Source organism: Megalops cyprinoides, chromosome 8 (genome assembly GCF_013368585.1).
Source record: "Megalops cyprinoides isolate fMegCyp1 chromosome 8, fMegCyp1.pri, whole genome shotgun sequence".
NCBI lineage: Eukaryota > Metazoa > Chordata > Actinopteri > Elopiformes > Megalopidae > Megalops > Megalops cyprinoides.
This window is the reverse complement of record NC_050590.1, coordinates 22,206,291-22,232,370: the sequence shown is the minus strand read 5'-3', so window position 1 is coordinate 22,232,370 and position 26,080 is coordinate 22,206,291. Positions and strand designations below refer to the sequence as shown.

The 26,080-nt window shown below is 39.4% G+C and overlaps 1 protein-coding gene across 11 annotated transcripts in view; it reads left to right on the top strand.

The window, feature by feature from the left end:
* The window catches only part of LOC118781612 (CUGBP Elav-like family member 1), a 58,851-nt gene that overhangs the window by 8,800 nt on the left and 23,971 nt on the right, over positions 1-26,080 (top strand). For 8 of the 11 annotated variants that reach the window (XM_036534618.1, XM_036534616.1, XM_036534613.1 and 5 more), the window contains exons 2-3: positions 5,474-5,516; positions 25,587-25,709. The exons of 1 other annotated variant lie outside the window; for it this stretch is intronic. In XM_036534618.1, coding sequence (XP_036390511.1) covers positions 25,606-25,709 — 104 coding nt within the window. In that variant the 5' untranslated portion in view covers positions 5,474-5,516; positions 25,587-25,605. Of the gene's footprint in view, positions 1-5,473; positions 5,517-25,586; positions 25,710-26,080 lie in introns of those variants that run through there. 2 more of the 11 variants (XM_036534611.1, XM_036534621.1) reach the window with 2 other exon arrangements.

Sequence of the window (26,080 nt, the reverse complement as noted above, 5' to 3'; positions counted from 1 at the left end):
AAATATTTCAAAATGTTAACTCTCAATCTGATGATGGAAGATCAAATGCGTATTTCAGTATTATGTATTGCAGTGCTAGTTAGGTAATAAGAAGCAAACCACTGCAGCAGCATAAATGATTAGGCACTATCTTAGCTATGCTTACTGTTAGTAAAAAGGTTTTAACAAATTGACAATGTACCACCTCTGATGTGCAGTTTGAAAAGTCTGTTATCATGTACAAAAATGCAGAGCATTGATATTGAACTTCAGGTGACTATTGAGTTGAATCTTAAACGCAGTGCCTAAACGGTCAACTGCTAATGTTGGTTGATAAGGGTAGACACATCTGACCAGCAGTGTCTTTTTCATCTTAAAAAAAAAAAAACAGGAAACATTTGCTGAAGTTTGACCCAATTCCAAAAAGCAAGGTGTCAAGGACTAGTTTAACTTGAATGGATGTGCAGACATTTCTGCCATGATTGACAAGCTTGCCACCCATCATCTTCTTGTAGAGACCTCTTTGTAGCATTGTCCCCTGACTGTGGCTTTTCACTATTTCTACAGCTCAGCATGAAGTACCCCATCACCTATTTCAAAACTACAGCTAAAGGGGGGAAAAAGCTATAATGGACTGATGTGAAGCTGACAAATCAGTGGTTTGTGCCAAGTGGTTGTGAAAAATGATTTTAAGAGCATTGGAATATTAAGTAAAATATCTGTATTTGTATCATCAAAGTATCTGTATCATCTGTATTTGGTCATTTTTGTTTGTATGGTCCTCATGGAAGTACAGAAAAAAGGAAATGGGCTACAGATTTTATCTTAAATGTAGATCACAGTTCAGTATGATGATTATTTAAAATGGCTTTGTGGTTCCTGAAGTAATGATTATGTTGCGATTAGGAATACAAGTCTTGTATACCTATCTACAGTGCGTTCATCCTTGGGTGTTAAAGTCAACAACCATTTTTCTCCTGATTGCACAGTTTATGGTCCATGATGTTTTTCCAAATAATCATTGAGGAAAACTTTTGACCTTGGTTTTACACTCTTGGATCTGGTTGCCAAGGCAACAGTGTTCTCCTCACAGTAGATTCCTTTGGGAGAATTGTGCTGTAGTGAGTCAGTGAAGTTCCTTCTCATTGCTAAAGGGGGAGTAGTTGAGAGGGCAGGGGTTGTTTCTAATTGGATGGCACAGTGCATATGTCAGATGAAGAAGTGTACCAGAGGCAAATGTTACAACCTGAAATATGTTAACTATATATGTTTTGTCTACACAGCCATGCAGACCAGCCCAACATTTCACTCCCCTTACAAGATCAATATTTTATTTTTGGAAGATTTCTGTGTGCTGCTTGGGTGGAGTGCATGAGAATATGTAAGCCTGACATTCTGGACAGGCAGGTTAAGATGACATAAACTATGGTAGTAAATTTGATGCATCATGCACCAACCATATTTGAGTTTCATTAGGGTTGTAAATGTGTTGTGTACTCTTGCTAGGGGTAGATGCAAGTCAGGCACAGGCTGTAAGGTTGGTCCATAGGGAAAATATAAAATCCAGTTTCTTTTCATAGAGCTGCAGTAGTGTAAGCCGTCCTTGGGTGGAATATTTTTTCCTGCATGACATAAAGTGGGTTAATTGAAGGCTCAGGTGCAGTTACACTCTTACAACATTCTGTTGATTTTGTGATGGATTAAATTAATAAATTTGCTCATTATGTGACTGATCAAACAGCTAATTAATTGAAGATGTCTAAAGTATAGCAGTAAGTGTAAAGTGTGCCAGTGTGCCTATGCATCTTTTACAACTCAGTTGTTCCTGCACCAGAGAAAACTAGGCTGTGGAGTATTTGGATTGCACTTCACTAGGCTAATCACTGCAGGCTTTATTTGTTATTAGTTACGATGGTGTTATTAGCCACAACAGGATTAATTGTACTCTTGATGCACCTCACACCAGTTTTCCTCTAGGATTTTATGGCATGGTGGTGCATCCTTGCAGGTTGATGAGAACGATTTCCATATCATAAGGAGGAAATGGCACATTTCGTCGCTCTGTTTGCAGACGAGAATTGCATCAGCTGATGTTCTATGGCTTTTGGGCGTTAGTCTGTGAAGTTAGTTTAGGGGGTTGTGAGTGTCACCATCCCTTTGATGGGTGTTACTTCCTCATCCACTGCTGACCAGAAAGGCTCTGAGATGTGACAGTCTCTGTAATTACTCCCCATACAATTGTCTGACATGGTCTCTATCAGGAAGAATCTATTATTGTTCCCCTAATTGTCCCAGTGGCAGGAGTCCTCATAATTGGTGGTTGTGTATTTGGAAGCATTTTTTTCCAAAAAGGTAGTAGATTGAAAGATTTACAAACTCCTAGGATCTCTTTACAATGTGGGTGAAGAATTTTCTTAAATCTGAATATTTATAGTCCAATTGGACATGTAGCTCTGTCTCTACCTCTCTGAAGGCAGAGTGAGCACAGCTTGGGCAGCCAGGCCTACTTGTGATGGCCAGTCTCTGTGGCTATGTTGTGCTCACTGAGTCTGTATATATTCAGTATTTTTCTCATCTTGTTAGTGACTGTGGACAAATAGTTTGCTACCTTGATCTGTCCAATCTTGTTGATCCAAATAGCATTCAAGTTTATTTGGAATTTTTGTGGACTTCTTTCTGGTATGGGTTGTATTTTTCTGTTTGTTCTGTAATTTCTTTAGGTTGAATTTTCAAGATACGGATGTTATGAGACTGTATAGGGTTGGGAGGGTTTACTTGCTCTCATACTCTTGAGCGTTGCCTCTCCTACTCTGGCTACTGTAATCTCAAGGGCTGTTTAGAGTATGGCAGTTGATCATTGCTGGATTGAAAGTGCTGCTATAACAGTGTTTCCCACAGGTCTGAAATATACTTGTGGTGGTAGCTACATGTGATAAACAACAAATACATGTGATCTTTAACACAATATTTTGATTTATTGAATGTTTCTGTTAATTTCAGATGTAAATATTGAGGCTTATGGATTTATTGCCATTTCATGCTAAATGCTAATGTTGGCTAAGTTACGTGTGGTGCTGTGTGTCTCTCTTCCTCACACCGTATTCTCATAAAATATTTTTGATTACTCATATCTGCTGAGTAAATGCATGAAAAATTAGTAGCCTAACCTTAGCTAAAGTTAGTCTGTGTCTTTCTAACTGCCATAGCCAGAAGGGAAAACAAATTATCGTGTTTCTTATATTTAGCCAGGACAACTTTGCTGCGTGTTGCGCAATGGTCAAGTTACTTGTGCTGAATACACTCGAGTCTTGTAGCTATCAACGCAGCATAGTTGCCTCTTTCTTTTATAGAATTCGAAGCTACTACCAAAATCAGAGAACAATTGCACAGTAAGAAGAAAAGGAATTGCTTTATCTGGTCCGTATCTGGGTCTTCTAACGTAATACCAGAGAACGTCTCTCTCTCTGTTTCTCTGCAGAGCGTGTGCGATTGTCAGTAGACCCTTCTCGCGGTAGCAGAACGAACAGGTACGGGAGGGGTAGAGCGAGGGGAGATTGTCCACTAGTTAATCAATCGCGGATGGCGTCGTTCTCTCGGGTGGAAGAAAAAAAAAAACAAAAAAAAATGCTAAAACGGATGTACTTTGGCGGCCGTTACTATACCTGGACAGCCTCCCCAAGTAAAGTCTACGTGTGGGAAACGCTGTATACCACTGCCCAAGCATTTGCTGTTGTAAGAATCTTTGTAATCTAACCTATCAAAGTCATCAATGGACAACTGAAAAAACACGTGACAGGTTTCTTAGCAAGCCCCCAATCTATCATTCAGTTCTGGCCCAGTCAGTCATTTGAGTGTTGACTGATGTTAGTACAGTGCTGTTGTCTACAGTGCCAAAAGGAGCTCAATGTGACACCAGCATTACCATGACAACTGAGCAAGGGATGGGGTCATTAGAGTTCAATACATCTATGGTAAAGATTATGTCAGTTAACTGTCAACCCAAATATCATTACTGCAACAGTCCTAGCATTAGCAGAGGGTGCAGATTGGGCTGTTAAAATGTAGCATATGCGCTAAAACAGAAAAGTGTGGTGTAAACCAGTGGGGCTTTTTGTATTGGGTTGTCATTTACTTTGAAAGAACTGGAGTTTCATACAATGTTTGGAAAGGAGGGTGTCACATTTTTCACGTACATAATTTATATGTTAAAATGACAAGAGTGTTTAATTTCCTGTCACTGAATTGTACTTCTGCTTATTGTAAGGTAAATGATAGTATCAGAAAAACCAGTGTGATTAACAAGATGGCACTACATACCCGTTTACTAAATTTTTGTATCTTAATTTGTTGTAACTTAAATGATGTGTGTGTTAAGAAATAGTTACACATTTAAAAATGGATCTACATAAAATATAAAAAGCATTTTTCATGTTTTTTTTTTAACTTGACACAAACCTGCAATTTTTGCCTGCCTGTTGATATGAATCTGCAGTTATGAGTTGGACAGTGACTTGGTGTAGATGTGCAGTGTGAGCTAGGTGACTAAATCTTAGCTAGTCTTAATGGTCATATGACTGATGGTCTTGATTTTGAAGATGTCTGTTTTGAGCCAACAAAATGTTTATGCTGCCAGTGCACACAACATGTTGCAATGTGAAGAATGCAGTTTAATCCATGGGCCATTTTTCCTTGAATGAACTTTAAGTTCTGTAAATTCTCTACTCCAGTTAATATCATAATGAAAATACAGATGTGTTGTCTCTTTCCTTGTTGATAAGTGCATGTAGAATTAACACTTTACTGGCATCTGTTTGCAGTTAAAATGACCAAAACAAAAACACTAAAGCATGCAAATAAAATTTAATTTTCAATTTGACTGCAAAGAACTGCTCGCGCATCAGGGGGATTGCCCCCTCAAACTCTAAAGGAGGACACTGCCCCTCAAGTCTGACAGGGGGCTTTTGCAGCCCCCACACACCAGGCTCTTTTTATGTATGTTTGAATCAAGGGATTTTTTTCTGCCTTCAACCCATGTTTATGCCAGAAATACAACTTTGTATTCATTCATCCCTGTGAACACCCACAGACCATCACTGAAGTCACCAGTCATATTTATAACTCATAATTATAGCCAGCTGGTGGTATAAGCTTATGCATGCTTTACACAAGGCAGTGTCATTGTCAGTGTTTCAGTACAGGGTGTTCTGTAATTTAAAAAAAAAAAAAAATAGTATTGTTGACTGCAGCTAGATGTGCTGGTGAAACCTGATGGGGGAAATTGGTTTTGCATGTCAGGGAATTGAACAAGTATCGAACGTGAAGGGAACCGAGAACTCCTGTGCAGTTTCCTGTTTCAAGTGCCACAGTTATTTATCCCTAATGTCGGCGGTTTCATGACTTGTCATGACTGTTTTGGAAGTCTGCCATGGCTGTGCCCAGATGTAAAAGTAATACGTTCCTGATTGTTTTCCCCGTCTTCTTTTTGTTTTACCAGGACAAAGAAATAGCTGGATATTTACATCGCAGTTTAATACAGGGTAAGTCAAGTCATTTATTGCAGTAATAATTCAGGCCCTTAAAACATCACGTGAGTTTTATGCTGCTGTATGAACATGGTTGAGACTGATTCTGATCACTGAGATTTACACTATCTGGGCAATCAATTTCAATTGATAGGCGCCTAGTTATTTTTAAAATAACATTGATTCAAAGCTCTAGGCAGAATGCACCAACAGCACATTCTCATGAAGTAAGCTGGATGGTCTTGAAATATAACTAAATTAATTATAATGCTGTATTGCCATGTAATGGAATATGGTAGTCAGTCCTTTGGGACACATACTTTAAAATCACTGGCTGATGGAGCAAAGATAGTTAACTCAAAATGTTGGTAAAATGGCCAAAGGGTGAAAAGAAAAAGTAAACAAAGCCTTGCAGTGTTACGCAATCCAGATGTATGGAGTGGGGTATGTGTTCACTGTGAGGATGAGGGGGAGGGGTGAACTTGATTTTATTAAATGCAGCATACTCTAGTCTCTCTGAAGGACAAATAAAGGTGTCTGTGATGGAGCAGTGACTTGTCTTTCAGCAGTATGGGTGCCAGATATGCTGACATTTTGAGATGTATTGAATGGAGTGTTGTATTCTGACCCAATCCAGTAAATAGTGATTAGCTATAACCCATGATGGCACAGCGTGCACAGAAAGGTTGAAAGAGCATATATGCACTCAGTAATATTTTTCAGTTGTTTTTTAATGCCAATGTATGTGGCTGCAGCAATGGTTCAATCTTGCACAACCGTACAACTACAGATGGTACAGATTTGTGTTTAAGAGAGTGAAGATTTGGGTGTGTTTTACTCTCAGAAAATGGTCTGTCAGTAGTGATAGGTAAGAGATCTGGAATTTAATGTTATTTTGATATGTTTCTGCTTGTGGGGAAAAGTACCATAGGCAGTGAAATGAACAAGTGACAAAAATGAAATCTGCCCCACTGCAAGGTGCCTAAAATTAAATTGCAGTTCATTTCCATGGTAACAATGACAGTGTATGTATGCATAGGACACTGTCAGCATGCTGGTGAGTCTGTGCTGATGGTTCTGTGCATTTTTGTGCATTGATTTATTCCTAAATAAGAGAGTCCTGCTTTTTTTAATGAGGTTTAGACTGTAGCTGTCAGAAACGGGCCAGGACTTGTGACCAGCTGAGACCTGTGTGTGTGGGGGCAGTGGTCTGGTAAGCTGGTTAAACTTCATAGAGATCAATATGCATAGTACATACCAATATTAGGGTGGGGTGTGATATAGAAATTTTCCTCACAATGATGTGTAGTGGGCGTGGCTGTTAGTCTTAAAGTGCATTCCTTTCACTTTTCACAGAATGTAATCATGGAAAATGATTTTGTGTTTAGATGTTGGAACTGTGTAACAGCCTCACTCATTTTTTTTCTGAGAGGAATCAATTTTTTGCAAGACACACATTACCAGTACACATATCTGAATTTTCAGCGGTAATGTGCTGGTTGGAACTCAAGTGCTGTGTTTGGTTTTCAAGTTATTTGTAAGCAGTGCTAAATAATCAGGACTACCTCTTGTCTTTAAAACCAATTTTGTGGATTGGATGCAGAAACAAACATAGTAAGTTCACATAATGAAACTCTGCAGCCATAATGACCTATATGGGGTAAGCCGCAGGTGGAAAGGAATGAAACTTTTTCCTCCTAGAGAGCCAAAGTGCACAGGTCCCATCGCGGCTAAGCAATGCTAATGGTCCTCCAAAATGCTGAAATTCCACATAGGAGTGGATTCCACATAAGAGTCCTTGCCTGTGAACCTAGAACCTAATGCAGAGGGGAAGAGTGAAAATCCTGTAGAGAAGTATGTTAAAATGCTTTGTCTTTAAAATTTAATTCTTACATTTCAAGCAATATGCTGCTGAGCTTGAAATGTAAGAATTTACCCAAAACTGCATCTGCTGGCTGGATCAAACGTCTTTACGTCAACATGTCTTTGACTTGATGTGTCGTATGACTGACAGGTGCTGTGAAATACAAGTATAAATGTGCCAGGGTCTGCATGCTGTAGATCTCAGATGTTAATTTTTGCATTGTTGTGTGGGTGACCAGCTATCATGTTCTACAATTAAGTAATTGTAGCTTTAGTGGCATTCTAACCAGGTTGTTTAAAGCTGTACTAGAGCTAAAATTAGACTGGGAAAGGTTAGTGGTCGGGTACCTGTCAACAGCACACTCAACAAGCTTGTAGTGTTTAAGTAATATGGAACAAAGTACATTTACCTACTGTTTGTATGACATCGTACAGGGTACTCAAAATAGAAAAAACATGTCATTTGAAATAAATATAATTGAAATGATCAGACATGGTTGTAGAAGTTGTAGTACCTGATCAGTTGTAGAAAATAATAAAATTGGTTAGAGAGACAAAAATAATTACAAAGAACCAAAAGAAATTTTTAAGAGACAGTTTTTAAAGTACGGTCAAAGCTGATGTTTTCTGGCATTCCTAGTTTAGGGGCTTCATGCACGGCATGCATAGGTCTCTGAATTGTACACTGTAAAGCAAGTGATTACGTAATGTAAGAGCACATTTCCCAGAGGTATTATGTATGTCATGGTGCGGGTTGTTGGTCACATGCTTTCTGAGAGTGTTTGAAGCGAGTGGTGATGTAACAGAAAGCAGGGGGGTGGCTGGTGATACGACCAGGAAAGTGTAGCTATGCCAGCAATGGGCTGCTTGCAATGACTGCTTTAGTAGCAGAGTATCCATCCACTCTCTCACTTTCTGGCTGTACAGATGCCCTCTGACTGCATAGTGCACAGTCTTCAGTGAAAATATGAAGAAAGGTGAAGTCTCTGTTAGCTCTGGAATAACAAGTGGGAACTTTTTGTTGAAGCCGCCTGCATGTCTGCGTGAGACTAAGCCTTTTGCGTCTTAAGTTGTCTTGGTTTACTGGGATTTGTTTTAGGTCATTTAAGTGTCTAGATTATGTAGAACTGATATCAACACATTGATCAGTGAATTGCCTACGCAAGCCAGTAAAGGCTGTTATTGAGACTTACACATGCATTTATACCTAAAATTCTGTATCAGCCCAAAGGTTTTGAGTTCTGGTCTTCAGAACATTTCACTAAGCTCTACATCTGTCCAACATTCACGGTTGGGTCCCAGCCTGAGTGTTTGTCCAACTCGCATTAATGGCACATCCCATTAATATTTCCTGTTTTCTCACCCTGTCCTAATGATCACCACCTCATCTTTTACCTACTCCACAGTGCTGTTTCCCTGTCAGTGACAGAGAAGGATTTGTGTAATAGGCACTGAGGATCATTCAGATGCACTTAGTGCTGTCACTAAGGCTTAGGACGACCTGATTTAAGTGTTGATTTAATCAGTAGGAAATCTATTTCTACCCAGAGCAGACACTTTGACGAGAGGACAGGCCTTTTTATTTGTGGAGAGTGTTGCTAGACCTTATTACAAATTTTGCCATTTTTTCTGAACAGAAAGCCGATTTTAGTTTGTGTATTGTCCTCTCAATCTGTCTATGTGTAAAGTTTTATAACTGACATGTAGGTAGCTAGGGTGATGCGGTCTGTCAGTATGTTTTTGCACTTATTGCGATCACAATGCTTTCTCTGAGCAGTTGTAATGCTGCCTCAAATACCATGGTATGTATAGTGCTGTGGTCAGGAACAAAGGGGGTTATTTCATATAAAACTGTGTACAAAACTGTGTTAGTAGCTACTGAGCAAGTTTATGTGTTTACAGTAGTACTCAGTTTCAGACTCAGTAAAGAATCTTGCTCGTAAATTCTACAAGACAAATTTGATAGTGGTTAGCTCATCAAACAGAAATAAAACACGTAGCTGGATAGTTAGCCATGACACTAATACCGATGCAAGCTACTCACTGTGTCACAATAGATGGTTCAATCACAATTAAGTTATTCTTCAACCTGAACGCTGTTGAATTGAACTTGACTACAAAATCAAAACAAAGTATTTCAGTACATATGTTTAGTGGTGTTTAGTAGTATTCAGGTCAGGCTAATTTTAGAATTGTTAGCTACTTACCAAATGTCATGCAACCAGTTGATTGAAATCAGTTAATTTTCAAATTTTATGAGTAGTGTATGCCCCAGAAGGCTTTTTCAGCATCATTTCTTGATGTTTGCCAGCCAGAGTACATTCTTTTTTTTTATCACCTGAGCCAGGTGGAATATGGTCAATGTGGGGAAACTGCTCTGCTAAACGAATGCACTTAGTGGGCTACTGTAGATGATGCTATTATTTACACAGAATGTACGTAATATATTTCATTTGACACAGTAAAATGTATTTTTATTGGAGGGTTATAGCCAATTTGGATGACATGAGCATGAAAGGAACAGCTATTGTATTGAAACAAAAGTGAGCCCGGTATATACTGCGTACACACTCCCATCTGTGATGGAAATGCATCAGGTCACACCATTTTAATAATCGGTGTCATTGTGCAGCCACTCCTGGGAGCAAATGGGGTGTATTTTGCTATTACACCTTAACCTCATAATCAGGCAGAACCACTGTTAGGATTTCCTGCATTGCCATTGCCCTCTTTGTTTCTCTTCCTTCCCTCACCCCTGTTGTCATCTTTGCTCTGTGCTGCCTCAGGGCCTCTCCCACTGCTCTGGCGGCTTGCCAGTCTGCATTATTTAATGTCATGTAGCATGTGGAGAGCCAATGAGTGCACAACATACGAACATAAAAAATGCATGTATGGATTAACCACTCAGCCTGTCAGCAGCCCAGCCTATTTTTACAACCTGTGTAATGATGTAACGATGAAGTATTTGCTCCCAGTACATGGTATTTAGGACTAGTTTAAGGACGCATCCCCTTTTGTTAGTGGTTTGATTTCCATATACCTACACCCACCTTTTTTCTGCCTTCCTTAAGGAGCTTGTCACTTTTCCAGAGCCTTAGAGGTGCTTGATTCTTAATGTTACTGTAGTGGAGGTATTAACTTAAGGTCAGTGCCCCTTCAAAGTAATTAAAGTAGTTAAATCCCGATTATTTCATCCAAAAGCATCTTTGGTGTCTCAGATCCTGGTAATTTTGTGTGGTCACATGGTTATGAAATTAGTGTTTGTGGCTTCCTCTGCGGCAGGAGATTTTGCATGTGAATGTGTCATCAGTTTTGAGGTTTTCCATATTCCAGTTGTCATGCTTGACCCACTCAACTGAAGACCTGCATTTTAGTTTCACAGGTAATTCTACTGTCGCTACCTTTACAAAAGTTTTTCCAATATCCAGTGCAGATCGTTGCCATCGAAGTTATCATCATGCAGTGAGGGTCCCTTGCTGAATATTTAAATAGCATCCAACTTCATCATGGCTGGGGTAGTCAATTTTTTTACAGCTTTCTTTGCACAATCCTGCATCTTTATATGGTCTTTTTATAGGAGTCCACATACTTTGCTGGTTTAAAAATGACAAAATTATCAGTGACACATGATGTATGAATTTTACAAAACGGATGTAATTCATCCTCTCAAAGATCTAGGAATATTATCTGGAACCCTCCCAACCACCAGTTGTAATTCTGCTATATATTTACATTCTTAGTGCAGTTGGTGTGAATTGCACATGAGAACTCCACTTAAACTCAGTACTTCTGAATGATTCATACAGTCACACACTCACGCATGCGCATATAGAGCAGAAAAGGGTTGGAAGCTGTGAGAGGAGGGTTGTTAAGGCACGGTGAAAAGGACAGCAGCTCTTGTTTAAGGGAACGCTTCTTAGACATGTCACAGATGACTGTGCTGAGGGTCCTGGTACAAACACAGCCAGGAGACTGAGGAGGGCATCACACAGAAGTAGCAGTCAATGAAGAGGAGCAAAGACGTAGGCAGAACATTAGCACCCTGTGTCCTTGGAAAAGGCTGGGCTTGAGAAGACAACAGCAAAGCGTCTTTTGTCACGGGAGTGGGACGTCTGAATTTCTGGAGTGAAATCACCCTCCACCTTGAAAGGGAAAGAGAAAGTGAACAGACAGCCTTGATTTTATGGATAAACTGCAGCTGACTTTTTCCTCAAGTCCCCAGCCCATCGCCACCCTCGGTGATCCCCATTAAGTGTGCAGTCATGTCAGCCTTGGCTGGCTTTTGAAATGTTAATCCAGTGGACAAACTCTTGGGTGGGTTTTCAAAAGACAGCGAAAGTGGGTGAGTGCATTTTATCAAGTAAGGAAGCACTGCTCCTTTGGAAAAACATGCATTGCCTTTGACATTCACTGGTTTCCTTCAGTTGTAAATCAGTTATGGTAAAACTTTTAGAAGATGCACCAAGTGTCTGCTCCCCGGTTGCACTTTATAAAATGCAGTGAACTTTTATGTGTAAATCACACACTGTTCAAGAGAGCACAGCATTATCTTTAATATGTTTTTCTGCTGTACTGACCCCTGTGGGGAGTTCATTCCACCCTTGGGGCACCTGTACAGACAGGTGTCGTGGCTAAGAGGTGCAACTCTGTGGGGAGGGGACAGTCAGTTGCCTGGAGGTTGCAGAGCATTGTGATCTGGCCAGTACATATGGTTTGATGTTAATGGAGGTCTTTGCCTGATTGGAGGCCAGGAGGTCAGGTAATAAAGTTGACGCATGTGATGGGAACGATATTTTGGTCCATCAAGTACATAGATCCCTAAGCTTTTGGTGTTCGTTACTATCTTAAAGTAATTAGAGATGTGTACCATTTGATGATTTTGGTATGCCGACCCTTCCACCCCCAGTAATGGAAACAGTGCACTCTTACTAAAATGAGGCACCATGCAACTTTAATGGACTGAACTCCCTGGATTCATGTTATAATTTGAAACCAAAGCTTTTTTGTTGACCACTGCAGGGTAGTTTTGACACTGGATAGATGTACTTTGTTTTAAAGGTGCCCTTTTTTCCTCATGTTTGCATTGCTACAGTTGGAGGCAGTTCTAAAGAGAGCTGTAGAATGTGAATGGTCACACACTTTCCTGTTCATTTGTTTCCAAATATACTGCACGCACTCAAACCAACTTGTTAACTAGTCCATCATTACTTAGATATATCTGTTAGACTGCATTGCACTTTTAGTGCTTGTTTGTGAGGTGAATGTTCCACAAAGGTTTTTTTCCCCCAGTTTCCATTTCTCATCTTCACCATAGACCTTTTCTCAAAGGTATTGAGGTGTCAAGGGCCATAATTATCTTTTTTGTCACAGTACAAACATTACGACATCTGACGAGCACTCCTCTTGCTGTTATGTTGGACAAATTTTGTAGACAAACAGTAACAGGGAAGGGTTGTGTTTTTTTTTTTTTTTTTTTTTTTTAGGCAATTTTGCTCAGGCTACACGATTACCTGTACTGAAAATATTAGTAAGGTCATTTGCGTTGGACCTAGTGTTTTGCAGAATCAGCCTTACAGATGACATAAAGCTTTATCTTCCCCCTGAAAAGGCTATTTTACACACTGCACAGGTACTTTAGAGAAAGGCTACTTACGAATCTATTTTAGGATTATTCCGAAATTCAAAAAGTATGTACACCCCTTGCATCCTTCCATCCTCAAATTGCTCCTCAAAAGACATATTTTTATGACATTAATACTTTATTTCATGAAAATTAAATGGCAGCCAACTCATTTTCCCATGGCAAATTTGGATGTGTCTGAGATTTGAAAGCATGTGCTGTTTTGAGCACACTCTGATTGACTGGGTGATGTCAAAATGGGTGAATTCTCTTTTCTTTGCACCCTGTCAGATGTTCCACATGAATGTTTGTTGCTGCAAGCTTTTCAGTTGAACTTCTCTGATATTGTAGTGTTTGAGTGGGCGGATTTCTGCGGTATTTCATGTGAGTGTGCATAGAGCTCCTTCAGCTGGAAGACTGCAAATTCTGGAATCATTAGATACAGCTACAGAAGTACTGTGACACAACTTTAAATTGTGCCAGCAGAGAGCACTTAACCTCATGAGGCAGATTTCCCTTCATTTACCCCTTGCCATGTGGACCAAATTAAACCTGTTACTCAACAACAGCTGACCACTTGAATAATCTGTCCTAAGCCTCTTGAATGATTAAGGGCACCTAAACATTGCAACACTGCCAAAAAGCTTCCAACAAAGACTGAGTTGCTCAGATATCTGTTGTGCTCAAGGCTTTTACTCTTACCCAGTCATTAAGTGATGATTGATGCTATTGTTGAGGAAGTATAAGGTGATCTTGCCAGGCCAGTAAACTGCCACACATCCCCTCCTTGCAGTATAAAAACACAGAATTATCTCAACAAACGGGCCACTTATGGGAACTAGACCTGGGTGATGCCAAAATTTTAATATTGTGATGTAATGCAACAAAATACCATATCCTCTGCTGGCATCAGGGCATGGGGGGCTGGGGTGATGAGTCTTGATGGACCAGGTAACCCCTCTACAAAAAGTCAGTGACCCACTGCACAAGCCTACAACACATTTGTGAGATGATGTGTTTTTACAGAAGTCATATATAGCATTTCATTTTGCAAAATCCATGGTTTCTGTATGCCTGCCATTGGGCAAGCACAGCAGCAGTAGTGTGTTTTTTGTCATCTGTGTCAACTATAGCTATCTAACTATGACAGTGGAAGCAGATTAAATTGACAGTGTTTCTCTGCTGTGTGCCTTTCACACCTGCTAATGGGGTGGTCCTTGTGGTTCCTCCTAGCCGGAAAATTGTCCAGTGTTTTTTTCACCCACTGGGTTGTACATTTACATTTATTCATTTGGCAGATGCTTTTATCCAAAGCAACTTACAGGTGCAGCAGAGTACAACACAAGCAAAAGCCATACATGGAGACACAATATTAGAAGTGCTGCATGACCAAGTTTCAAGAGTTGGTCAGATCCAGTAGTTGGTTGTGACCCAAAATGGTCTGTGGCAGTTTTTTTTTTTTTACTGAGCTGCATGAGAGGACTTTCTCATAATGTTTACAAAATGTAGCAAAATGGAAGTTTTAATCAAATGACTACCTATAAAATTAATTTATAGAAAGTTGATCTGACAAGCTGCTAAGTCAGTCGACCTCAATGTCAAAAATGAGTCCTGCACCACATCCAACTATTGCTACTTGCATTGCTAGCTTTTGACCTAAGCTCTTCAAATTAGTGTTTTTTTTATTATATTTTAAGATCCCATCTCTTCCCAGCTCTACCATCCCGCTCTTTTGTTTTGCTATGTGTTAATTGTGTTGTCCTGCTGTAAAGCTGCTCTCTTAGTGTGACTGGGATGACAAGCAAGGTGCTGGTAATATATTGTCTTCTCTAATGGCTGTCAGAGCCCTTGTCTGTTTTTCCAGAGGGCGGTGAGGGACATGTGTGCTGTTGGCAATGAACTCTGCTCTCAGCCACTTAATAGTCCTCTGGATCATCAAGAAATCACTTGTAAAGAAATTAAAGTGGGAAGCCCATACTTTGTGTGTGCTTGAGCCATTGTCACTTGCTTCTCATGTGGGCAAAGAGTGTTACTTGCTGTGGTCTTAGTAGATTCTGTAGAGAAATGTGCTGGGTTTTTTTTTTCTCAGAACCCTTCACTAGCAGTTACAGTATAAAATGCAGAGCTGACAACAATGTCTAAAAAGCTTTTCAGTATTTGATGGCCTGAGAATGCGTATGTTGTGTCTATCTTGTGATGGAGTACAGTAGTTTCTAGATTTCAGCAGTCACAGCTTGCATTTTTGTCACTGATTCAGATCAGCATTAACTGATTGGTCCCTAACGGTATGTTAATTCACAATATGGACAGTGGGTCACATTTATGCAAGTATGTGCTTCCCAGTTGGTTAATGTTTCATAGAATTAATTTTTCCACCCATAGTATTTGTGTTGCCATCACCAATGAGAAATGGCAAAGGCATGCAAACTACATGCTCAAGTCTTTTTTTGTTTTGTTTTTTTTTTTTTAAACTGGGTGAGTACTTGTGACTCGGCAGTGAAATTAGCTGGTGGCACTGAAAACAAAAATCTATTCATTATAATTCTATGTTGCAGGCTCTGAATTTAATACCTGCTAGCTTGCAAATGCACATTTTCTCTATGGCTGGTTAAAGTTGCAGTGTCACTAGCTCCCTTCTTTTGCTTTTGCATTTGTTCCAAATGATACATGCCAGTGCCTCTCTGAGTTGAGTGGCTGTAAGTTTGATTCCATCTTGATTCTTTGTGTACTTAGATAATGTCTGGACAGCTAACTATATTGCCAGTGGTAGTAGCAGATATTGCTGTGGGTTGATATCTTGCTGGCTTGCTGTTTTAGCCAGCAATATACAAATATTGCTACCATACATTTGTGCCTTGCAGGATCCAGTTAAAATGTAGCTTGATTCATGCTAAATTATTTGGGCTGGTGAAAAATCTGACCAGCAGATGAATTTTTTTCCCCATTTAGCAGCTGCCCTGGTGGGTAGGCCAGGAAGATTATTTCAGACTCTGATTTGGTTTGAATGAATTTATGTCCTCTGGTGTGGTGAGAGGAAGCACGCTGCACTAAGGAGGTCATTAAAAGTGTTCTGTATATAAAACTTTATTCCTCTTATGTCACCGTACAATGGAACTGGTATCATTGTGAAAATTAAGTTAAACTGTTAGCAAAAATAAGAGTATTCATTTGTTGCTCTTTGAGGTGAATGATTGTTTTGGTGAGGGGAATAGCCCATCCTGACTTGGCTCTGCTAGCTGCTGGTGTTCTAGATGACGATAATCTGAGTGGTTGTGGTTGCTGTGAAGTAAAGCATAGTGAGGATGATCCCTTCTGAGCAACCTGCCAAATTGGTATGTTGATTGGGGTGAATCAGTGTAGCCAGAGATCTTGCCTCTTTGCCGAAGCACATTGCATGGGACTTTTGTAAACCTTCTCTCTTCAAAATAGTGTTCAGAACCAGATAGGTCCAAGTGAAAGAAATGCATGGTACAACTGAATTTTTCTTTTGGTCAGTGCTGCAGTTTTCAAGGCAAAAGGAGGTGGACCATTGTGGTTCTTAGGTCAAACAGTAGTAATCAATGTGTCAGTGCCAGGATGGCATTCTACTGGCTACCCATGAGAGGAAAATTTCTATGCTCTGATAGAAGAATGAAGCTGGCAATGTTTACACTGTGCCCATGCCTGCCATTTTAAATTATGGTACTAGCATTGTAACTTTTGTGAAGGGGAGAGTGACAGGTCTTGTATTTTAGAATGAAATGCATTATGACAACTACTTGCTCATTTAAATAGGCCTGCTATGCATCTACATATGAAAGACCTCGACAGAGCCACCGTTGTCACCAAGCGGACATAATTTATCTGAATACCACCATTTACTAGTTGATTGACCAGTGCACAGCCTTAATGTAATTAGCGATTGGGTGTTACCATCATTAAATCTGAGAATGAAGCAGTTTGTCTCATGTTCAAATTGTAGTTCCAGTGAACTGAATTAATTACTTTGGCTGAACACACCTAGCAGGTAGGTAATCAGCGCAATCAGCAATTTATAAGACCTGTTATGAACAAGCAACTCCCTTGCACCGTTACGGATATGCTTACAGATAATACATTAAGTCAGTTCAGCAATGTTTGAGTTCAGCAATGTTTGAGCATGTTTTAGTATGCCTCTTTTCATTGCAGTGTGCTTTGTCCAAATTGTGTACATGTTATTAATTCATGCTATATTCTGTAAGAAGAAAATTCCACAGCAGGCTTTTACTGCATGATTGGTCCGTGAGGTTGTGCATGTATAAGCAGCACCACACATATAGAGTACCTGTGCACCATGGGTTTACAAATTTCTGCAGAAAAGAGGTGCAAGCCTCTTATCCACCTGCATAAATGGAAAAAATTAAGTTGCTCTGGATAGTAACCAGCATTGTTACCAGTTGAGGTTAAAACAATTTACTCATTTACTCATTTACTAACTCTGGATTCACATTCTCAAATTTTAAGGAGTACTTTTCAGCACCACTGAAAAGGCTCTTCTGTCTGTCTTACTGGCTTTGTGCAGGACTTGCACAGGCTACTGCTTTAACAGCTTTCCAGGCAACTGGGCAACCAAGATCTGAGGATAGCATCCACGGCATTTAAAAAAAAAAACTCATTTGTATACTAATGCTGCTTTCTTAAAAAAAAAAAAATCAAGAAATCTGGTCATAAGAATAGTGAAATCCAGTCGGTTAATTTTTTTCATTCATCCAGGAACTGATGATGATCAGAACATTGCATGTCCATTTGAATTATGTGAATGCTTTCATTGTAAGTGGTCTACCATGTCTTGACAACATGTTAGTTGTTGTGTGACATGCTGCTTGAGATACATCCCCCACCTGCTCAGATATCAGAGATGGTTTTGGTCTCTTCAGGCAGGTAGCACACTTGCTGTCTACTTGAAGCGCTCAAGGACACAAGTTGTTTTTCATTAGAGCTGTGTAGCCTCTTCTAGCTCACTCCCCTCCCTCACAAAAAATGTTGAAATGTAGCTGTCTATGAATGATGGAGGTGAAGAAATGGGGGCCTGTAAAAGACAGCAGGGGAATGAATCTTTCATGAATATAAAGCTCAACAGAGTATAGCCTTGTCCTAACAACCCTTACATAATGGAAGTCTGGTTGAGTAATTTCAGGCATGCTGTGTTTTTATGTAGGGATAAAAGTCTTGGTGTTTAGAAAAAGAATTGTTATCGCCTGTAATTCTGACTGGTAGGGTCCCCAGGTTCAGACACAAGTTTCAATGGTCAAGCATACACTCAGCATGCACATTGCTTTGTTCTGCAAATGGTGCATAATGTCAACCATGAAAGATAATGTAAGCCCAATCACAAGGGAGTAATGTTGTCCAACTTAATGATGTCTCATTCTCTAACAGCTCTTCCACCCCCCAACAAGAGGCCTCCTTTACCTTACGGGATTTTACCCCCATAACAGAGTCCATGGAAATTTTCCCCATTGGCGCTCAGCACAGCTGTTGTAAAAAGGATCTGGGTATTTGCATAAGCAGAGACAGGTGTGTGCAGCCAAGAGAACATATTTTACTATCCCAGTTGCTGTCAGAAGCCAAGAGATACAGTGTAGAATGAGGACAGCTGAAGGTTGCCCCACCTGAAGAACACATTAATGTGCCAGAATCACAAGAGGCATGCGCTGGAAAACTTTTGGGTCTGCTGTTGCTATGCTCAGACTGAGCACGCAGCAGTGTTCTACCTTCCTATTTTATTTAGAAGGATAAAGCATCTCAAAGATGTGTGGCAACAGAAATGTGGTTGTTACATAAATGATAGTATGAATTTACTTTCTACTTCTTGTGTTTTGATATTTTTGTACAAAAATGTATTGCACCTTTTTCAGATGGATTTCACTCTGTTTTTCTTGTTGCATCCTGCCATTTGGGGGAATTTGTTCCTTTCACACTTTAATGTAGGTCTCAAAGTTTAAGTTGGTCTAAAGACTTAGAAGTGAGGTGCTGCTAGACATAAGGCATCATTGAAGGTGTTCTTATTGCTTGTGTGTGACACAAGCAAACGATGTCTCCCTCCCTTCCAGCAGTGGTTTTGTGAATGGTATGGTGAATGGCTCTGCTTAAGAGAAACTTTTACTTTGTTGAATATGTGATTGCTTTAAGCCATCCCTAGATGAGTGCTCCCAAGACATTTACAAAATAACTGGCTCCTGGAGGGCATTTCAGGTGAAGTGTAGCCTTAATTTAAATGCCATTAGGGCCTATGCAGAGACACCTTGTACATACCGTGGGACAATGTGGTGATCATCCCATTTGGTGTTGAGAATATGTCATACTTAGAAGCTGTCAAAAGGTTAGAAGCTTGATAATGAAATTGTAGTTATCCTCCATTTTCTTGGTTTCTCTGTAGATATGCAGTTTAGGAATATTAGGTTCCTCAGTTCTGGTGTTTTAATGAAATTTTAAAAAATACAGGGCAATTCCCACAGTGGCATTGGGGTGGGGAATTGAATTGTAAGAAGTGTCCTTAATCGATTGTTGTTAACCTTATCAAATAATAGTCAATTAATTTTCGAGTTTTTTTTCTTTGCCCACCCAATATCATTTAGTAGGCTAGGCGTAAATTCTACGATCGTTGAAGTTGATTGTACTCTAGGCTATTATAAAAGCGATAGTTACCTTGTACATATCAGTGGCGGCTGGTGAGCTGGAAACAGGGGAGGCTGAAACATTACCTTTTAAATCTGTCATTACTTTCAACCTGTTCCCCTTTATCCTCCTTGATTAACAATAAAACAAATAATTCACAGAATGATTGACACCAATGCGTAAATAGAGTAGCCTAAATGATTATGCTCGTGAAACGGCACAGATTGTCTGTAGTTTGTGCGCTATTGCGAAAGCTACAGCACGAGGTTGTTTAAATAACAAGGATGGCAATTTGAATAATTAAGTGGCAAGTAATCCCAAAGCTTTCTATTAAATGTTTCACATTATAGCTTTTTTGTGTTACAAAATTCAAATTACAAAACGGAGCTAAATTTAGTTAGATCGATTTAAATTACTGAGAATAAACTTTTATGTTAGGGTGAGGGCAGTGAACAGTAATGTTTAGAACACAGACCTCACACAAGCTGTGATGTGTCATGAGCATTTAATGTAATTTAAATCGATAAATGCCATCCTTGTTAATTTAACAATCTCACGTTGTAAATGTGCAGCCTGCAGGGAAAGTGAGTTTTTGTGTTCAGTGTTTAGTCTGTTGGCCACTGTGGTAGTTCGGTGGATTGTGAAGGATTGTGCCAGGGTAGTCATGCACGATAGACCATGGTTGTGTTAGTTTTACCCTTACTTGAGGTACAGATCAAAACATGGCCAAAGTTATTGAGTGTATGGCAAATCTAGTATGTGACAGATACCTAGAGTTTATAATTACAAGATGAAAGGACCTGAAAGTAAACAGGAATCAAGGACCGTCTGAGCCAAATCTACACTTGTTTTCTCATGTAAATACACTGAGCTTCAATTTGTCGGATTGTTCAATACTGCAAATGGCCCTGTAAAAATGATCATAATCTTTCCTCATTGTTTTATTAAGGTGTCCGTTCAATCTTGGAACGTTATAATGGGAAAGACAAGGTTATCATTGCTGTTTGCGCCTGTTGTAAAGAGCAGAAGATGCATTTTTTTCATCAGTGTCTTTTGTGCATCAGTGTGCTTTATGAAGCTTCAGTGAAAGAACTACCTATTACTGATACTGCACTGTGATCCTGTTCAAATGGAGTTATTGAATTCAGTGAATGGGTGAGTGCTCTATTTTGAATCTCAGTATGCCTGGCCTCAAAAGCAGCTCTGGCAAACATACCTTGTCGTGACTACTAAGCAAGTTGTTATTCAGTGTCCTTGATGGCTTCTGAGAAACCTTCATTGTTGAAGCTATCACAGATGAGAATTCTTTCAGGCTCTTCTGCAGTCGTTTAGCGGAATGTATTGACTAGTCTATGAAACGTATCAATATTGGTGCTACTGCTATGCGAGTGCAGTCTATGTCCAGATAGAAAAGACCTGCTTCTCATTTCCCTTTATGCTCATAGTTGAACTGGTTTATCCTTAGCTTGCACATTGTTCTTTAGGTGTCATAACCACTGCTTTGAAGTTCCTGTTCTCGTTGTGGCATGTTTGCCTTTCAAGCTGATAACTATTAACTGTTTCCACCAACTTGGTTTGGACAGCAGAAATCCATCCAAACCAAATGAAGAATTTTAATGATTTCTCCTAATGAACTGAAGCATCAGCTGGGAACACACCTGAGTAAATTCTGTATTGATGCATCAGCGACCAAAATCAGTTACCTTGTGACTTCTTTCACTAAAATATTATACAAATATACTGGTGTCACAGATTACATTCAGTAGTAATTGTGTGGTCAATGGAATGCACAAGATGGGGTATAGAGTCATGAAGGCCAGTATCGTTTCTGTCTTGATAACTAGCAGGACAAGAGTACTATACATGCAGGCTACCATTGTATTAAGGTAAAGGTAGCTAACGATGTAGGAGATAAATTTTCCTACAATAGCTTCTTACGATTTAACTGAAACTTTTGGTATTTGTTCCGTTGGCTACCCTTTGACCTCACTTTTGTTAATATAAATTTCTTGATGTTGTATATATAATTTGGTTATGTAATTATGGGCTTTTAAGAGCCAGAGAGTACTGCCAGTTTGGAAACTTCTGTTATCAACTGTTACCAACATACTGTATGATACAAGTAATACAAGTGGGAGCTGTGTTAATGTGCCAGATTAGGTACAATTTGACTATTTACAAATTCTGCACAATTAAAGCTGTATGCACATGTCAATTAATTGTTCACATTTTTCTTCATGTTCTTGTGGTTATACCTTATGATCTAACACAGAGAGAAGCTAAGTTACCATAGGTTCTGAGGTTTTCTGAGGCTGTGCTGTAGTGTTACGATTGTACAGTAATTCAAAAAGCAGTTTCTTGTAGGGCTAGATTGCAGAGTATTTAAAAGTGGAATGCACTACCCAGTTGTACTGCAGAAAAGTTGATTGACAGGATTTCTTTGCCCAGAGCAATAGAGAGCAAACAAAACAAGGCTGCAAAATGATTGGCCAGGAAGATGTGAAGTGACACTTTTATAAAATATAGCCTAGCATTTATTAATCTTTTTGCATTTACAATTAAGCTTTTAAGCTGTACTATACCGAATGACAAAATAGCTGACTGTTGGCTAACAAATGTATAATGTTCAACCTTGAAATTGCTGCTAGGCTACCCACCTTTTGAGCACAAAGTGATTTGTTTGTTAGGAAAGAGTAAAAATCTAGCTTTATTTTATAAACCAACAAAGCATCCTTCTGACATGGTGAATTCTAAATCAGTGTGTGCATTATACAGTATAAATTTGCACAAATGCACTTAATGCAAGATATCAGTGTACTGTTCATTGGAAGAATTCTAGAAAAATATTGGTAAAGTGGGATGTTCTAATACTAAACAGAAGGCATCAGATCTGTGGGTTGTGAGCATAAGCTAGGCTTCAGGCACCAAATCACTGTAATCGTGCTGGTATCCCCAAAGACAGTAGAAAAAACACAGGCATGCTTTGGTACACCCAGGTCTGGTGACTAAGAAAAGGGTTCTTTTTAATCTTTCTTAGTTTGAGTCATTCACTGTGTTAGACACTAAAACGTTAATATACTGATTTATACTGTACCCCAATAATTATAAATGTCAATTACGAAAGATTAGTAAAGCTAATTGATATCTCAATCTCTGAGCCAGCTGGCCTTTCCTCTTTGGAAGTGTAAACTTTTTGTTGAGAACAAGAAAGGTGCTCTTTTTTCCGCTCTGGTGCATTTGTGCTTTGATGAGACATTTTAAAATAAAACAAAGGGAATTGCTTTCAGTAGTCTTAAGAATATTATGGTGCACTCAGAAGCACTGGCATCATGGTGTCTAAGTAACATTATATAGATAGTGCTTATTATATAGATTCTGCTTCTTTAACTTTACTAAACTGAAACTATTGCTGTTACTGAAACTATTTTGGAGGATTTTTTCACTGACCAGTCAATCGACAATGATTGTGAACGGCTTCATTTTGAAGGGGGAGTGGAGGGTGCTTATCAAAGAACATGATTATTGCATTTTACAAGTTAGAATGGCTGTGCTCTCAAGCAATTCACAACTCATTGTGTATGCAAATTCGGTATGAGCATGAATGGTGCTTATGGGGGGGGAAGTTACCTTTACCCACCCAACAAGGGTACTGCAGCATAATGTTACTCTGTACTCCATCTAATGGAAGAAAAGGAGTACTGACATGAAAACTTAACGTTACCAGGACTCCACAACATTGAACCAATACAGTGGTACTGTGGATTATAAAGTAAATTAGCATATATTTATACAGAATGGGTTTTTCAATGTTAAACTGTATCTTGGCAATATTTTACCACATTGAAGTGTTACATTATTGTTCCATCATGGATTAAATTCACTAACTGTTTTTATTACATAAGTGCCAATGATCAAATGCTTGACTGTCCCTAAGCCAGGTTTAGAGGTGGAAATGAAATGTCTAAAGTTTTCAACAAAAGCTGAATTTTTTTAAGAAATTCATTAGCCCTGTGATGCATTTTACATGGCATGTAACGTTGACTTTTGCACTGCGGGTAAGCATCAAATCCTTGTTAGTATAATTGCTGGCCAAAACACATCCTTGTTAACCAGTGTTTCACTGTATTGACTGTAATGTAGAACACACTTGGCTCATTTTATTTTTTTAGCCACTTTCACTGTATAGGTTTATAACTTCAGTAGATTTTGAAGTGAACCTGTTTGAGTGTTTCTGTTATGAAACCTGTGGATTCATTTGCATAACATGTTTCTTCTTGTTTCTCTCCCTCTATTCAAACCACTCTGGAGGGCGCATTACTTTGGGACACTGTTTACTACTGTGTAATTTGCTTAGATGATTTTGACAAAAGTTAGTTTAGAAAACTGCAGACTGGGTATCTATGGCTTACATGTTGGCCAACTTCCTCACAGTGCCGTTTAACCATTTGAACAGGTTTGCCTCCTAAGCCAACTGTCACAGAAAGCATGCCAATAATGACACATACCTTGGGGTCTGCCAGAGGTTTATCCCTGGTGAGAGGGAGTGAGTGATCAGAGGCACAACCCACCATAAACCCTCACTTTCACAGAAAGTGAAAGAAGATCATAACATCAGCTTCAAAGTTGTCTCTGCTTTTTGCTTACTTGAAATCATCAATAACAATTTAAATCTGACAAGTGTGCCAAGCACTGCTGTGAGCTTACTAGGCCTGACTGACAAGACTCATTTGTTTATGCTGTAATATGTCTCAGGAATTTGAATAGGAGTGCTTTAAGAGAAAGTTAACATTAGCCAGCCAACTTAAAAATAGTTATCTCTACTTTGTGTTAATCCTTGTTAGAGTAACACTGTTTAAATGTACAGACATAATGCTTAATTTTGTAAATGTGTACTTAGTGTAGGCAGACGCCTGTATTGCTTGAGAAGATAAGAGTGAATGATTGATTAGAACAAATGGATATCATAAGCTGATTCATAGTAATCCTGCCTCTGGACTGCATGTAAACATGCCAACACTAGATAAGTTAAGGAGAACAGTTTAGATTGTTTCCGTTTCAGTATGACAGAGGCAAAAGAGTGGAATGTGTCCGGAAAACATTTCATTTATAAAACCTGGTGCTTTTCTAGAGAGAGGACATGGGAATTAGCTGTTCATGAATAGACTTTTGATTCTTTCCTTTTGAATTTGGCCAGCCGCAAGGCACAGTTGTTTTTTTTTTCTTCAGCCATTTTTTCTATCCAGTCACTTTTCTCACTGCATATGGCTAAAGATGTATATCAATGATCACAGCTTCAGAGTACATGAATCTTCAGAGTACATGAATGGCAGTGATTATGTCCTCATGAGCTTGTTTGCAAATGATGAAAGTGTGCATTGGGAGTGTTGAATGAATTCCACAAAAGGAAGTTTTCCTTTTCTGTGAATGAGGCCTGAAAAGGACTGAAATTCATTGAGACAGACAAAAGGTGTTTAGGAGCTACATTCTCATGGTACTGTGTTAAAGATCATAACAAAACAGAGCTGTCAAGTAGTGACATTCTGTGCTTTGTCCCTCTGTTGTTGGATTGAAAAAATATAGTTTTAATATACTATAGCATTAGTTCTGTTAGTTATACCATGGTACTCTGCTTGACTGCCTGCCTGCCTGACTGTCTGCCTGCCTGCCAGAATCTGCCATAGAGAAGAATATGTTCAGTCTGTCATGAATGCATGGTATCAGTTAATAAGCGGGCATTGCAAGTACAATGGATTGTATGTTCACTGCTTGATGTGCACCTGGGTACTTAAACCTGCTAGCTGTGCACGCTGGATAAGAATTTTTATGTGTAATACTCTGCATGACATTGTAATCCTCTCTATCCCTCTCATCCCTATTATAGTGGGTGCAAACTCGATTTGTCTCCTTTCTGTAACCTTTCCCATAAGTCTTATGTGGTGTCTGTACTGTTTGGTGTATTTTTGTAGTGATTGTCAAAGGCACTGGATGGATAGCATCGACCCTGACGTCTTGTATCTGTCCACGGAGCAGCACGGGCAGCCACAATGTGAGCTTCCCCATACTGCCCTGGAGGTACCTGCCCTTGGGGGGTAAGAATAACATTTTTCCCTCCCCCCTGCCCTCTTGCCCTAGGGGGTCATTCCCTCCAGCACTTGTTCAAACTGCATTTGGGGCTTCTCTCACCTCTGCATTGAGGTGCACTGCCAATTAAGTCCAGTGGCATATGAAAGTAAGAAGTGATACCTCTGCTTTATGGTAATATTTCTGTTTGAAATGATGTTGTGTTGTCAAGAAAGGTGTTTTTGTTTTTTATTTTTTTTTTTGCTTCAGTTGTCAACAGAATGTTTGATACAGTGTGATAGTGCTGTGCTATTAACTTTTGAGAAACCCTGGGGGGCCTCTCACTCTCTACCAATTGATCAGGGTTGCCTTAGGATTTTAGTATTAGTGCTCATATTGG